This window comes from Pseudorca crassidens, chromosome 10 (genome assembly GCF_039906515.1).
Source record: "Pseudorca crassidens isolate mPseCra1 chromosome 10, mPseCra1.hap1, whole genome shotgun sequence".
Classification (NCBI taxonomy): domain Eukaryota; kingdom Metazoa; phylum Chordata; class Mammalia; order Artiodactyla; family Delphinidae; genus Pseudorca; species Pseudorca crassidens.
The window spans coordinates 82015186-82031224 of record NC_090305.1 but is presented as its reverse complement, the minus strand read 5'-3'; the positions used below and the strand labels follow the sequence as shown (position 1 = coordinate 82031224).

Sequence of the window (16039 nt, the reverse complement as noted above, 5' to 3'; positions counted from 1 at the left end):
GTGTACTAATCTCCTCTTCTTAGAAGGACACAGCTGAGCCTGCGCGTCGGGAGCCTGTGCTCCACAACGGGAGAGGCCACAGCGGTGAGAGGACACAGTCATAAAAAAAAAAAGGACACAGTCATATTGGATTAAAGCCCACCCATGTGACCTCATTTTATCTTTTTTTAAAAATTTTTATGTAACTTTTAAAGGTTACTTTCCATTTACAGTTATTACAAATTTTGGCTGTCTTCCCCTTGTTGTGCAGTACATCCTTGAGCCTATCTTACACCCAGTAGTTCGTACCTCCCTCCTCTACCCTTATACGGCCCCTCCCTGCTCTCCACTGGTAACTGCTATCTTGTTCTCTATATCCGTGAGTCGGCTTCTTTTATGTTATATTCACTAGTTTGTTGTATTTTTTAGATTCCACATATAAGTGATATCATACAGTATTTATCTTTCTCTGTCTGACTTATTTCACTTAGCATAATACCCTCCATGTTGCTGCAAATGGAAAAATTTCATTTTTTTTTTTACGGCTCAGTAGTATTGCATTGTGTGTGTGTGTGTATGTGTGTGTGTGTGTGTGTGTGTGTGTGTGTGTGTGTATATATATATATATATATATACACCTCATCTTCTTTATTCATTCATCTGTTGATGGAAACTTAGGTTGTTTCCATGTCGTGGCTATTGTAAATAATGCTGCTATGAACGTTGGGGTGTGTATCTTTTTGAATTAGTGCTTTGGGAATATATAACCAGAGTAGAATTGCTGCATCATATGGTAGTTCTATTTTCAGTTTTTTTTAGAAATCTCCATACTGTTTTCCACAGTGGCTGCACCAATTTACATTCCCACCAACAGTGCACAAGGGTTCCCTTTTCTCCACATCCTCAGCAGCATTTGTTATTTGTGTTCTTTTTGATGATGGCCATTCTGACAGGGGTGAGGTGACATCTCACTGTGGTTTTGATTTGCATTTCCCTGATGAGTAGCGAAGTTGAGCATCTTTTCATGTGCCTGTTGGCCCTCTGCGTTTCCTCTTTGGAAAAATGTCTATTCATTTCTTCTGCCCATTTTTTAATCAGGTTGTTTGTTTCTTTGATGCTGAGTTGTATGACCTGTTTATATATGTTAGATACTAATCCCTTATCTGACCTCATTTTATCTTAATGACATCTTTAAAGATCCTGTCTCCCAATACAGTCACCTTCTGAGGTGCAGGGGGTTAGAGCTTCAATCTATAGATTTTCAGGGGCCACAGTTCAGCCCCAGACAGAAGCCACCCACTTTTTTTCCCTCTTATATCCCTGTTGTATTATTGTTATTGGAGAAACTGAGAGAGGTTTTCTAAGTCTGGGAGCCAGAGTGTCAAACAGGGCATTGGCGAACCTGAGGGGATCTGCTTGTCTGGCCCAGCATCCCACCAGCTCTCCAGAAGGAGTGGGGTGTGTTTGCACACTTAACAGTCAACCCGTTCCCAAAGCATTGCTTCAGTGTTTTAGGATAAATAAAACGACGTTTAGCAATGACACTCTTTCACTTGGCATCACTTCTTATATCTGTGTGTCTTGCTTTAAAATAACATTAATGTGGACAGGTAGCATTATTTATCATATCAAAATTGGAAACAACCTCAGTGGCCAGCAGCAGGATTTAATAGGATTCTCTGTAGCCTTTGGAAACTTGGCTATAGAACAATATTTGCAGGGTGAGAAAATGCTCAGGATAGATGAAATGGAAAAAAGCATGTTAAAGAAATATGTACAGTTGGATTCCAACTTTTTGAAAACAATTTATTACATGTACATATATATTCATATATATGTATATGCATCTGTGTTCATTTGGAAACATATGCTCTAAGATGTTTAAAATATCTCCTGGTCATGGAATTGAGATTCCATGGAATTGAGAATATTTGAGATTTTTTTCTTCTGTTTTTCTCAATGTTTTATGTTTTCTGCAATAAATATATATATTATTTTTGCAATTAGGAGAAAATCCTTAAAAACCCAAACCTTGATATACACACTCAGTTTACAAAAAAATCCTTCTAACTTAGCCTTTGCCATAAGCTCTCTTACAGCTTTTCACGTGGGACTGCGTTTATAAAAATTTCATTCACTTGCCATTTTCCAGATACAACTCTTAGCCATGATTACCTGGACTTCTAGAAGGATTTTTGTGCCAGGCCTGAGAATCTCTTTTCTCTTTTTTGTCCATCTGACTTTCTTTTCCCATGAAAGGGGTTTTTGGAGTGAATTCAGTGAAAGGGTGGTACCCCACAGACCTGGATAAAGGGTATGAAAATAAATACGTATGTTAGATATTAATCCCTTATCTGACCTCATTTTATCTTAATGACATCTTTAAAGACCCTATCTCCAAATACAGTCACCTTCTGAGGTGCAGGGGGTTAGAGCTTCAACCTACGGATTTTCAGCAGTAAAATCCAAGCAGATCTGAAAAGAAGTAGGATGTAACTTCTTAGTGATTTTGTGCCTTCTAGTTCTCTGTATTTATTTGAGAGATCCTTTGGACACACTTCCTTTTTAATAGAAGGTGCTTTGATTGGCTAAGTATCTCTACCATATACATTGTATATTTTTATGAAGGAGAGGTTTGTGGAGGCTGATGCTGTCATGTCAAACTTGGAAGAGGCAGTAGTGGTCACCTTGACCAACTCTTGGCATCATTGGTTCCCAGACCTCTGAATCCCCTAGAGAAACTTTATAAAGGGTTAGGGTCCCATACCATTAAAGAAAAAGAAGGGTCCTGGGCCGATGGATTGTGAAAGCTCTGGTTCTTTTGATGTTTGATCAGGTTGGAGAACCCTTTTTCCACATGACTCATGAATTTCTCCCTTCAACCTCACAATAGATGGTTACATGAACACTTCTAGAGAAAGAGAATTTTCTACCTCATGAGCTATTGTATTCCACTCTTGGACAGCTATGCCTGTTATAATTCTCTTTTGCATACAACTTGGATAATTCCAACCATTTCAGAGGTTAAAAAAATAAATAAAATGGAGTCACTTTGCGTGTGTAACCAAATAAAAATTCCATGGTCCCACGTGGCCCAATCTCTGCATAGGGCCACATCTTCAAAAGCAAAAATAATAATAATGATAATTCAGGGCTTCACCTGCAGCTCCCAAAGAATGTTGTCAGGGGTACAATTCATTATCCGTGGTAACATTTCTCAAAATCCTTTTCCCTTTTTTTTTTTGCGGTACGCGGGCCTCTCACTGCTGTGGCCTCTCCCGTTGCGGAGCACAGGCTCCGGACGCGCAGGCTCAGCGGCCATGGCTCACGGGCCCGGCCGCTCTGCGGCACGTGGGATCCTCCTGGACCGGGGCACGAACCCGTGTCCCCTGCATCGGCAGGCGGACTCTCAACCACTGTGCCACCAGGGAAGCACTCCCTTTCCTTCTTGATTCTCTTGTACTCCTCAGTTATACCAGAATTCTCATTCACCGTCCCAGCCCTAAATCTCCCCAAGATCAGCCTGCATGCCTCTGCAGGCGCTTTTCTTTTTCCGTTCTCAGCAGCTCCGTACGTAGATTGATTTTTATCCCTGTGGATGCTCTTCTCTCTCTGGTTTGTCCACTACCCAGACTTTCCACAACACAGGCGAGCCCAGGAAATGTGTAACAAACAAAAATCTTTCCTCCTTTCTTCCATTCCACCTGGGCCTATTTTTCTATACCCAATTCCATGATATTGCTTTTTGTGTTCAAGCCAGGAACTGGAGAAAGGAGAAGATAACATCAAAGATAAAATTCTCTTTATCACACGTGATGGGGGAGGGCTAAAGTTGGGCACCCACCGTGGCACATTAATAAGCCATGTGTTCATCACAGTAGTGATTTTCTTCATCTGCCATGGTAAGACCTTGGACCCCTGAATAGTTTACATAGTTCCTCCTCATTCTTCTAGCCTCCTCCCCCCAGGCATCATAGGTATTCATAAATAAATCCCACCGACTACCAACTGGTGTCTATAATTTTTTTTTTTTTCCGTCTCTGGATCTAATTCCTCCTCTTTAGTATTGTCTGTAGGTAAGTTCTTCCCTGATTAGCATGTTGGGGGATATTAAACAATAACACCGTGCACCCCAATGACTTACAGTGAAGTATACGCCATGCACTTAGAATCTCAGCTATTTGCATCAGCCAAACCTGGCTTTTGATCCCAGTTCTGTCGTTTACCTGCTGTGTGATACTGGGCAAGTCACTTCATCTCTGTGCCTCAGCTTTCTCATCTGTAAAATGGGGCCATCACAAAATCTAACTTAAAGGGTTGTGAGAATTAAATGAACTTCAGCTAACTCATGTAAAGTGCTTAGCACAGCAGAGAGCTGGTTCTATGCATGCATCCCTATTTCCATTTTTCTTTTAACCATCCTTTTAGGAGGGGATGGACAGAAGAAAGGGTTATTTTGTTAGAAAGTGAAGAGGACCTGGTAAAAGACTTAGGGTAGAGGTCAGCAAACTAAGTTTGCAGGCCAAATTTGACCTACCACCTTTTTAACAGAAAAACATTAAAGCTTTAGTAAAACTCAGTCACATTCATTCCTCTCTGACTGCTTTTGCACAACAGTTATAGAATTGAGTTGTTGTGATAGGGACTGCATGACCTGCAGAGCCCAAAATATTTGCTATCTGGCTCTTTACAGAATATGCCAACCCCAATTCAGAGTAAAAAAAACAGTGCCTTTCCCACATGGTCTGCCATTGAAGACATGAATGTCATGAGGCCTTCTCTATCAGGTGAAGTGGCTGACTGTTGTCAAAGATTTCCTGTACCTAAGAGTCAACCCTCACCGACATCTTAATTTCCATGTTTTTCACCAAGAATTAACATCTACAACAATTGAGAATAAGGCAATGTTCCTTCGAAGATTGGCTAGTTCTACTAGAAACACAAGGAATGGAGTATTGCACATCTGAGAAGGCTACCAGGACCAGGATGCCCAAGGCCTCACCCATGTCTATGATTCTGTGCTTCTTCCTGGGCTGCTTGTCCCTTCCCAGTGCCCCTGCCATAAGGTGGGCCCGGTCTTGTGTTTTTACAGGTGGAATTGAGGGGAAATATGTCTGTGATTCCCACCTGATCTGAATACTCACTGACCCTCCATCCTCTCTCCTCTTCCTTCCTGCAGGCCAGATACAGACAATCCAGTGAAGGACCCTGAAGTTTAGAGCAAGCTGTCCGATAGAACTTTCTGGAATGATGGAAGTCTTCTATTCTGCACCAGGACAGTAGCTTTTAGTCTTGTGTGGCTATCGAGAACTGGAAATGTGGCTCGTGCAACTGAGGAAGTGAATTTTTGCTTTTCATTTAAATAACACATACGACGAGTGACTTGCTGTATTGGACAGTGTACTTCTGGAATATGGCAGATGCAGACGTTTGGAGAATCCTAGGCCTGAATGTCTGGGTGGAGACGAGCATAGCCCCTCCCCCACCGCTGCCCCCACCCCTTCCCCTGGCCTTGGACAGTGACCTGAGCAAGAAATTAACAGCTCTTTGGATTGGCGTGTGAGAGTTACTGTTTTACCAGCTGGGCTGCCATGACTGATACAGACCCATGTCTTAGCAGCCACCTTTATGAAGAAAGGACAATTCAGTCTACTCATCCATTTTACAAGCTCAAGGAATGCCGGGAGCCTCTGCTGAGATCTAGTTTTCAACCTAGTCTGTGGCATCGATTATCCTGCTTAGAAGATGAAAGAGGTGGCTTTGTGGGCCAGAGAGTAAGTAGTTTTACTTAGCGGCTTGGCCGTACTGACCCCAGCTATAAGCTAAGTAGGAAGGTTCGGTTCTGTTCAAAACTAAGTTCCAATCATTTTTTACAACTGCTTTAAACTGTACATGTCCTGTTCACGACAGAGAAAGGGCCATCTGGTTTGATGATTTTTTGGCTTGAAGAAGAGAAAACGAAAGACAAGTATAAGCTTTAATACTCAAGAGATCCGATTCTCTGCCGGAGAGGAAATGAACTCCATATCCAGGAGAATTCCACCAGGAAGGGGCCAAACAGACCGTGCTCTCTGGAGGATTCTCAGCAGTGCCGTGAACACCATTCTGACACTCCTTTCGGTCATTTCCAAGGTGAGACAGTGACACACCGCTGGAGTAGGACAGCTGATCTCACCTTCTCTGGTATCATCAGAAAGAGAATCTAGGAAGCTTCCGTGCAACGCCAGAAGGGCTAGGATGGCGGGAGCCATCTCATCTGCTCTATGTGCCTGCCCATTTCTGGGAGAAGCACCTTGACACCTGTTTTACTGTAAAGAGAACCAACTTTGGAATCAAACAGACCTCTACCAAAATCTCAAGTCTGTCACTTACTAACTTGGACAAATCATGTCACTTCTGTGAACATTGTTTTCTTTCATTTAGGGATAATACTAAACTGACGTCACAGAGCTGCCGCAAGGATAAAATGAACCGGTGTGTATGGCAGCATTTAGGACAGGGCTTCATACAGAATCGGTGTCTTGGAGAACTCAGGGTTTGGAGCATAGAATTCCAGTCCTGGTGCATCAAGGAAGGCCTTCAGGGTGGTCCTGTGGATGAGGATGTGGGCTTATGTGTTAATTAAAACACTGCTTCTCAAACTCCAATGTGTACTCATACCACTTGGGGAATTTTGTTTAAATGCAGATTCTGATTTAGCAGGATAATGTCATGTAAGTGAGCTTCCAGGTAGTAATTTCAAGGCTGCTGGTTGCTGACATCACCTTTGAAGAACAAGGAATCAGAGGTGTTTACCTACCCTGTGTTTCCCTCCTCTTTCACCCACGTAGAAGAGATGTACTGTCCACTTTGAGTAGGGAGGCGGAGGGGAGGAGTGGGGGATAAGGGCGATGCAAAGTCGGCAGACAGAAGGGGAATCTACGCAGATGAGGAAAGAACTCATGGAAAAAGAGATGGATTTGAGGTTTTAAACCCTGACTGGACTTTAAACTCACCTGGAGAGCTTTAAAACTCCATTTTCAAGTCTCACCCCAGGAATACGTATTTAATTGACTGGGATGGGGCCAGACGTGACATATTAAAGCAGATGACCCCTCAGGCTGTCCCTGTGTGCAGCCAACGTTGAGAACTGCTGGCCTAGACAACAGAGGAAACTTTCCCAGCTGGAAAGAATCAGGAAAGTGTCTCATCAAGATAGTAGATCAGGCTTGGTGTTAGGGGGCTGCTAGTTTAAGGGGAAAAAAGCCTCATGAAAATGGCAGGTAAGAGCAAGCCAACTGGTTGATACCTTGAGAAATCTGATCCGTTTGATGGGTCAAGAACACCCGATCTCTGGGTCTCTGAAATGATAACTTAGCTCTGGGCCTTTGAAGAAATGTGTTTTCCTGTGGAGAAGCCAACGGTAAATGGGAGAGGTGAAATCCATGCCCCTTTTTTTCTGGAATCGGACGCTTTTTCTTTCATGGACATTGTGGATTCGATCGTCCTCTGTGTTCACAGAGGCTAATGAATGATTCTCATTGGAGCACAGGAGCCACCTTGGCTGGTAGCCTTACCCAGGCCTCAATCCAGTGGGTCTCCATCAGGGTGCCCTGAGCCCAGCACATGTGCTCCAATGCACTCTGACCCATGAACATACTTAGTGCTGCTGTGGTTGAGTTTTGACTCTCGAGGCCCAGGTTTAGGCTGCCTTCTTGTCACCAGAAGTCAGCTCAGAGCTGGCTCTTTGCCAGCCTGGACACAAAGCCCAGCCGCCTTCCGGGATCTAAGCCTGGCAAGTATCTGCGAATATTGTGGTTTTATGGCAGATTCCTTATGTCTTGGGGTGGGAACCACATCAGACACCGTACAACATTTCCCTTGAACAATCCCCGTTAGGTATATCTTTCCCATTGAAAGCCTGCGCACACAGCCAATAAGGAGACAGTCCTCCATCACAAACCCCTAGCCCCCTCCCAATCGTTTACTCCTCTGGAGCAGAGTTGGCTCTGTCCTTTCTGCTCCAAGCATAGCAAACATGAGGCCCTCCAGACACCCAGACCCACCTTCCTTAGGTATATGTTGTCACCTGTTACCTGGGTGTTGAGCAGTTTATTCCGAGGGGTGCAGAGCTGGGCACAGCTTCTGGAAGGAAGAAAAAAGCATAGCAGGTGCAAGTCACAGCCAAAGAAACTGCCTGTGAGAAACCTTTGCCTAAATATTCCCAGGGTCAATAGATGTGCTTCGTGACTGCGTGTTGGAATCACAGGGGGAGCTCGTAAAATGCTGATGCCTGGGCCATCCTGGAGATTCTGATTTAATTGGCCTGGGGTGTGACCTGGGTGTTGGGATTCTTCAGAGTTCCCAAGGTCATTCCTAGCGTTTAGCCAAGTTTGAGACACGCTGTCGCATCCAAGCTGGTGAGTGCTAAAGAGGAAGTAAAAAAGACAGCTGCGGTCCTTACCTTACTGGAGCAATTGCTTTGTCCTGATGGCTGACCCATTAAGTCTTGTCTTGAGTGTTTTAATTCCTTCAAGTGAGCCCTCCAAGAGTCTACCGTCAGAAAGTATAAGCCTACAAAGGTTGAGAACCACTGAGTAATCCTGTGTCTTGGTGAGACAAAGAGGCCATTAAATAGGAGGGTAGGGGCTGGAGTCAGAATTTATTTCTGAGTTAGGATTGAGGAGAAATACCAGCTTCTTGTGTCAAACCAGTATCCTCATTTGCAGGATGCTTCTCAAGCACAGACTACGGCAGCAGGGGAAATGGGTACCAGGAAGCTCCCTTCGCTCTCCTTTCTATGGTTCCTATTCATGTGACAGAAGGCGCTGCAGGAAAATGATACAACAACGACTTGAGAGCTGGAAGGAAAAGGGCAGCCTTGAGAGGTGAGCAGTGCGGGGCAGAGAGGCTGGGGAAGAAGCAGAAACAGGTAGTCAAGGGGGAAGGATGTCCACTCACCTTCCTCAGTACATGCTGGTCCTTCTAGCGCACCTTGGGTAAATTAAAAGGTGTTGGGACTTCCCTGGTGGTGCAGTGGTTAAGAATACACCTGCCAATGTAGGGGACACAGGTTCAAGCCCTGGTCTGGGAAGATCCCACATGCCGTGGAGCAACTAAGCCCGTGCTCCACAACTACTGAGCCTGCGCTCTAGAGCCCATGAGCCACAACTACTGAGCCTGCGCTCTAGAGCCCGCGGGCCACAACTACTGAAGCCCGTGTGCCTAGAGCCCGGGCTCCACAACAAGAGAAGCCACGATAGTGAGAGGCCCGCGCACCGCATTGAAGAGTAGCCCCAACTCCGGCAACTAGAGAAAGCCCGCGCACAGCAACGAAGACCCAACGCGGCCAAAAATAAATACATTTATTTTAAAAAAAATTAAAAGGTGTCCCCTTAGATGCACCCACATCCCACCTCAGGCACGTGAGAAACCCTGAACACTCTGTGTGTGGATGTGTGAGTGGCAGAGACAGAGAGAGAGAGAGAGAGAGAGTGCTTTAATAGAAAGCGATCCCCAAAGGCAGGAACAGATCACGAAATCCTCGGACAACAAAGCGGGGCTTCATTCCTTCTGGAACCATCTCTCTGAACAGCACAAGGTGATGACAAAGCCCACCACCTCAGCGAGCATCTGGTTCCTCTTCTGACCTTCCTGGGAAACTTGGGGTTCTGCTGTGATATTTATGAATGTACTTTGCAAACAGTAGACTGCTACCTAAGTGCAAGGGATTATTAAAAACGTCAGCTTTGCATCTTTGTGTTTTATAAGGGTACTAGGAAAACAAGGAGCACAGCATTATAAGCCCTCACATGCATGGTTGAAAGGAGTGTCAGTAGAAGCGAAAACAAAAACATATTTTTCTGTTATTACAAAAGACACACGTCATGGGGGAAAAACTTAGACAACTGCAAAGACATAAAACCTGAAATGCCTCCTTCCAGGCATACTGGTATTTATCTTCCAAGGGAAGTATTTGTGCATATTTAAAATCCATTATTTTTCAAATTTAAAAGCCTGTTTTACTTCAAAACAATACATGTTTCTTGTAGAAACACAATAGATAGTTAAAAAAAGAAAAGAAATCTATATTCTACCACTTAGGACCTCCTAATCTTCTAGAACTTTAAAAAGTTATGTAATTATTTTTATATTTCGTATTTTTACCTTTATTTATTATACAAGGAATACAGACTCATTTTATAAAAATTAGATGAGCAAAAGGGAAACTATTAAATCACCTGAAACTCAAACCTCAAAACAATCGATCACAATCTGTAGTATTTTTTGTTACAGTCTCTGGACTTTTAAATATTCAAATATGGGACTTCCCTGGTGGTCCAGTGGTTGGGACTCTGCATTTGCACCACAGGGGGCACGGGTTCGCTCTCTGGTCAGGGAACTAAGATCCCACGTGCCTCGCAGTGTGGCAGAAAAAAAAAAATCAAATATATGTGTATTTTTTTTTTAATTTAATTAATTTATTTATTTACGGCTGTGTTGGGTCTTTGTTTCTGTGCAAGGGCTATCTCTAGCTGTGGCAAGCGGGGGCCACTCTTCATCGCGGTGCACGGGCCTCTCACTATCGTGGCCTCTCTTGTTGTGGAGCGCAGGCTCAGTAATTGTGGCTCACGGGCCCAGCCGCTCCGCGGCATGTGGGATCTTCCCAGACCAGGGCTCGAACCCGTGTCCCCTGCATGGGCAGGCGGACTCTCAACCCGTGCGCCACCAGGGAAGCCCTTAGTGTAGTACTTTTGATCATTTCTAACATTTTTGCTTTACACATATTAGAATATATTTATAAATGTAAGATGATTTAATGCCCTGTGAAATATTTAGCCTGCCAACACTGTCTTTTTATTCCAGTTTTCTTCTGATTTAATTTTTCTTTTTTTTAAATTTATTTATTTATTATTTATTTTTTTAGCTGCGTTGGGTCTTTGTTGCTGTGCACGGATTTTCTCTAGTTGCGGCACGCGGGGGCTATTCTTCATTGCGGTGCACAGGCTTCTCGTTGCAGTGGCTTCTCTGGTTGTGGAGCGTAGGCTCTAGGTGTGCAGGCTTCAGTAGTTGCAGCATGCAGGCTCAGTAGTTGCAGCATGAGGGCTAGAGCTCTCAGTCTCAGTAGCTGTGGCACACGGGCTTAGTTGCTCCACGGCATGTGGGATCTTCCTGGACCAGGGCTTGAACCCATGTCCCCTGCATTGGCAGGTGGATTCTTAACCACTGCGCCGCCAGGGAAGTCCTGATTTAATTTTTTCTGATTGTGTATGTCAGTTTCATGCTCATACAAGAAAATTTGTAGACCACAGAAGCATGTGCATTGGGAAGAAAGAAAAAAGTCTCCGATAATCCCACTACCGAGAGAGGATCGTCTCTCTAGTTACCTCCATCCACTCCCTCACCACGCATGACTTTACACAGTCTTTTTCAAATACTATTTGTAGACTTCTGACTAGGAGGATGCTTTGATGGAGTGTCTAAGTGTTGGCTGTTTTTCAGGGAGATTTTAGCCCTGTTGCAATACTCAGAATTGTTTCTAGTAAGTACCTGAAAGAAATATGCACCTGGGTGAGGCCGTGCTGAGATGCTGTGTTCTTCTTCCCTATCTTAGAAAGTACTGTGTGGATAGATCCCTAAGGTTCGCTGCAGCTATGTAGGAACGGGGCGTCCGGAGGCTTCACCTGGCTTAACAGTCACAGACTTAGTTAAGATAAAACTGTAAAGGCCAAGATACAGAAGACAAGTACATACAGGCCAAGGGGGAGGGGAGATAAACAGCTCCTTGCTACACCTGATCCAGATTTGATGTTAGAATATTTTAGGCAACAGGGCCCTTATTCTCAATCTAGATAAATAAGTTTACGTTTCTGACTATAAAATGAATACATATTATAGGAAATACATTTAAAAGGCAAAAAGAAAAAACCTATTTCACCATCAATCCATTTTAAGGTTTTATGTGTTTCTTTCCAGTTTCTCGACGCATGCGTTTTAAGACTAGTTAAAGCCCACAGCTTACACTGGTTTTGTTTTTCCACTTCATATTATAGCAGAAGCATCTGCCCATGTCAGTAGCTGTGGATGAGGATTTCTTCAGGTTCCATTAGTAATTGTATTGCCTTGAGAGGTGAGGAAGAAACATACATCAAAGATGTCTGTGAGGGGCACATGCAGTGATAAAGCAAAATAAAATGGTCTACTGTTCCCCTAAAGCTGACAGTGAGGATACATTTTCCTTCCTGGGTTACTAAGCTTTATCTTCCTAAGCAAGATAAAGTGGTTGTTGAATAGATAGGTAAGATTCTGCCGCTCATAAGTGAGCCTGAGGTGTAAATAAGTTCAGGGAAAACGGGTTCCTGCTCTGAAGAGATGGACCCAGGGGCACTCGTCCCTGAGGACATGCTTTTACGGCAGGTGGTAGGGGAGACACTCTTGGTGCCCCCTTTGAGGTGGGATTGGGACTTGTGCATGTGGCTTGTTCAGACAAACATGTGGAGACCACTTATATCTTGTCTCCTGTTTGATCAAGTAACAAAAGTTAAGGTCTAGAAACACTCAAACCATGTTCCCCAGGGCGTTACTACTGTTGCCTCTTTTACCACCCACATCTACCCAGGAGCAAGATGTGGGCAGGGTTACTGCCACTGGCTCTTGGGTTTCCTTCCAGGGAATTTGAAAAAGGTACTGCTTCCTCTGTTTGGAGAGCATTCCCTCCATCTGTTCGCAACTTGTAATGCACCGGTTTTGTTACTGACCTTTGCTAAACATCTTTATAATTAAAATACAAATAGGCAATGACTGCATTGTGAACACTGCCCTCCCAACCTGTTCCTGCCAGTTATAAGGCCATGTGCGGTGTGGTGCAGCGCTGGCTGTGTGGTAGCCCTGCTGAGAAGACCAGGTGAGCATCCTGGGCTGGTACTGATTGTAACTGGGGTCTGAATTGCTAACACTCCCTGCCCCCCAGGCCTACCAAAGCTACTGCCTTCTATTTAGTCATTGAACAAACATGGAGCCTTAGCAATGAGCCAGACCCTGCGCTAGGCCTGGGCAAATCAAGAGATGAATGGGCCATGGCGTTTACCGTCTGCAAGCATACCCTCCACTGGTGACGGCGGGCGGTGGGTAAATGGAAAAATGCAATATAGGGGAATCTACCCTTTAGGTGCCTGAGTTTTGGAGCATTTTTCCCAGAGCTAGGATTAGGGTGAGGTGAGTTAGGCAGAGATGTGTACATGGTGGATAGGATCCTATCTTTAAAAGGATATTCTGTTCATCATGGACTTTTTTTGCGTTCATTTTGATTCTTTAATTTATTGCCTAAAAATCTTGATTACTGAGTTTGTGGGCACCCCTGTAAATTTTGCTCCTGAGGCCAAGACCTCACTCCCTTCACCAAACTTGAACTCAAACCAAACCTTGCCCTCGGGGCACTGATGGTCATCAACTAATACATACTCACAGCGGGGGAGGGGGGGTGGTATGGAAGCTGCGTCATCCTCTTGTTTTGGATTTGGGGTACAGGTAGACTGGCCTTGCCACTAATTTGCTGCATTCCCCCCACCAAGCTGCTTTTCTTCACTCAAGTTCAGCGTCTCATCTGGAAAAGCACTAAACTGGGAGAATTATCTTTTTGACACAGACAAGAATGTCTTCTTTTGACAAATAAGTAAACAAGATCATTTCAATGTAGGCTACATGCCATATGAGGGAGTGCGTGTGTGAGAGATGTTACAATGGGGGATCAGGAAAGTTCTCTCAGGGGATGGGTGAGCTGAAACATCAACGTTAAGTGGACACCATGGCTTGCAATTTTTTTTCACAGCTGATTTTAATGAGCCCTTAGTTTGTGCCTGTTACAACATGTATAACAACTATTAGGTGTCCCAGCTCATCTTTCTCAACAGTGCTGTGAGGTTAGGACTCTTGTTATAGCTTTTAAAATTGATATGGATAAGGAGACAGAAGCAACAAGAAGTCAGTTAATTTGGGAAGATTACTAGCTAGCAAGTGGTGGAAAAAGAATGGGCACGTGGTCACGGGGGATTCAAAGCTTGCCGTCAGTGGTTACTTAATGAGCATCTCCTGCAGAAGTAGATATAGGGCCATTTTTCATCCTGCTTCGTCTCATTTACCAACACTTAGTAAATACTAAATAGATTCCACGCATGGTGCAGACTTTTAAAAGAGTCCACTTTGGGGGTGATGGGACTTCGGTATCTTGATCGTGCTGCTGGTTACAGGTCTGTATGAATTAGTCAAAACTGGCAGAACTGTGCACTAAAATGGGTGATTTTTACTGTAGGTGAATTATATTTTAATTAAAAAAACAAAATCTCCACGCCCAACCCTCCACCTCCACCCCCTATCCCAGGTACAGCAGCAAGGGCCTTGAAGTGGTCCGTGCCTTTAACTTACGTGGCAAGGGTGAGGGAAGAGACTTCGGGGGCGGGCCCAGGTGAGGGAAGGGAGTAATCCCCGGTGGGCCGGCCGGGAAGCAGGGGAAGGGAGAAACTAGGCACAGCTGGGCGCCCCCCGGGGAGCGACGGGAAGGGCCCGTGGACCGCGGGGCGAGCCCGGGGAGGGCGGGGGGATGCCGGGAGAGAGGGAGGGACCTGCGGGCGGGAGGGCGAGAGGCACAGGCGAGGGAGGAGGGCGAGGCGTGTGCTCCGGAGCCAGCCTGGGGCTGCGAGGCGGAGACAGCCCACCGGCCGCCGAAGGTGCCCGCCGAAGGTGTCCGCCCAGGCGACCCGCCCTCGCGGCCGCGGTGCGGACGGACCGACGGACGGCGCTGCTTGCAGGAGGCGCCCGGACATGTTCAGCCGGAGCTCCCGGAAAAGACTCTCCAGCCGCTCGGTGAGTGTGCCCCGCCCGAGCGGGGCCAATCCCCGGGTACCCCGGCCCTCCGCGAGCGCCCCAGCCCAGACTCCTTCCGCCCGGCGGCCGCGCACCTGTGGCCCCAGGTAAGCCGGCCCCGCGGGCGGGGGTGTGGCCCGGGCGCGCGGGACAGCTCGTAGGGGCAGACGGGGTTAAGTCCGGATCCCGAGTCCCGGGGAGAGCCACACCGGGAACCGTGACCCTGAATGTCACCGCCCCCCGCACCCCTCCTTCGCCCCTTCCCTTAAGGCAGGTCGCATTCCCAGCACCCAAGCTCCAGCTTCTTGGAGCTCTAGCCGCGGACTTGACTTTGGGGCTGTTTTTTGGGGTGTCCCGTGCTGCCCCCTTCCCGGGAGCCCTAGCCTGGTCTAAGGCGAGCGCGCTATGGTCGCTTCTTAGGGACTCTGGGAAGCAGAAAGGTCTTGCTTTTGTTTCTTAGAAACCCGTGACCAAGGTGTCTGGGGGAGACAAAGCCCCAGCCAGGGCCATTTCTTGGTGGCTTGGTGCCCACGCCAGAGACAGCCCGCCTAGACTTCCCCAGGCGAGAGACCACCCCAGGGGCACCGGCAGCGCCCCACCCCAAACCCCCTACCTCGGAGAGGACCTTCGGAGTCAAATCAGAGGAGGTGGGGTGGGAGAGGCAGGCCGTCCCGCCTGGGGCACAGTGGGGCTCTGGAGGGAGCCCCGGCGGCGGAAACATGCTTGTGTTGTCTTTTTGTTTTGAAGTTGACCGGACTGGGGCGGATTGAGAGAGGCCAGCCATGTAACGCCTGTGGTGACCAGTGCCCAGGGTTCGCCTTGCATAAATGGAGGTAGGACCCCTTACATGGGATTCCTAAAGACACACCACTGCAGGGGGGAAATCTATACATATATGTCATATATGTGTATATAGGAACACAGGCACATTTTTTGCCTTTTAAATTCACGCGTAAGTCACATGGAAAGAATGCAAAGGCTGTTCTTTTAATAGTGGGACTACATCTGCTACAAATATTGAAGGTGGAAGTGGTGACCAGACACTGAGAATGCAGGAGAGCCGGGCTCAGGCTGCATTTCCCTGATGTGAGAGTTTTGGGTCTTTTGCACCCACCCTCTGTGTATCTAAGTCACTCTGTCCCAAGCGATTCAAGGCACGACAGTTTTTCCAAGTGCCGCAGTACAGCATGTGTAGGATTCCTGGGACTAGCTGGTGTTTTCC

At 46.2% G+C, this 16039-nt stretch overlaps 2 protein-coding genes and 1 long non-coding RNA gene across 9 annotated transcripts in view; 2 read left to right on the top strand and 1 right to left on the bottom strand.

Annotated features, from left to right (window-relative positions):
* The window catches only part of ADAMTS9 (ADAM metallopeptidase with thrombospondin type 1 motif 9), a 224177-nt gene extending 217557 nt beyond the window's left edge, over positions 1–6620 (top strand). For all 6 annotated transcript variants that reach the window (XR_010947101.1, XR_010947102.1, XR_010947103.1 and 3 more), the window contains one exon: positions 5159–6620. The gene's annotated coding sequence lies outside the window, so the exon portion shown is untranslated. The remainder of the gene's footprint in view (positions 1–5158) is intronic.
* Positions 6621–8189: 1569 nt separating this feature from the next.
* LOC137232620 (uncharacterized) lies at positions 8190–15664 on the bottom strand. The gene is made up of 3 exons (XR_010947097.1): positions 15431–15664; positions 8652–8786; positions 8190–8532 (listed from the first exon to the last, which is right to left on the bottom strand). It is a non-coding gene; the product is annotated as an uncharacterized lncRNA (long non-coding RNA).
* Positions 14664–16039, top strand: part of PRICKLE2 (prickle planar cell polarity protein 2) — a 342665-nt gene continuing 341289 nt past the window's right edge. Inside the window, exons 1-2 of one of the 2 annotated variants that reach the window (XM_067755084.1) lie at positions 14664–14817; positions 15565–15650. In XM_067755084.1, the coding sequence (XP_067611185.1) occupies positions 14776–14817; positions 15565–15650 (128 nt within the window). In that variant the 5' untranslated portion in view covers positions 14664–14775. Of the gene's footprint in view, positions 14818–14867; positions 14925–15564; positions 15651–16039 lie in introns of those variants that run through there. The other variant, XM_067755089.1, reaches the window with a different exon arrangement.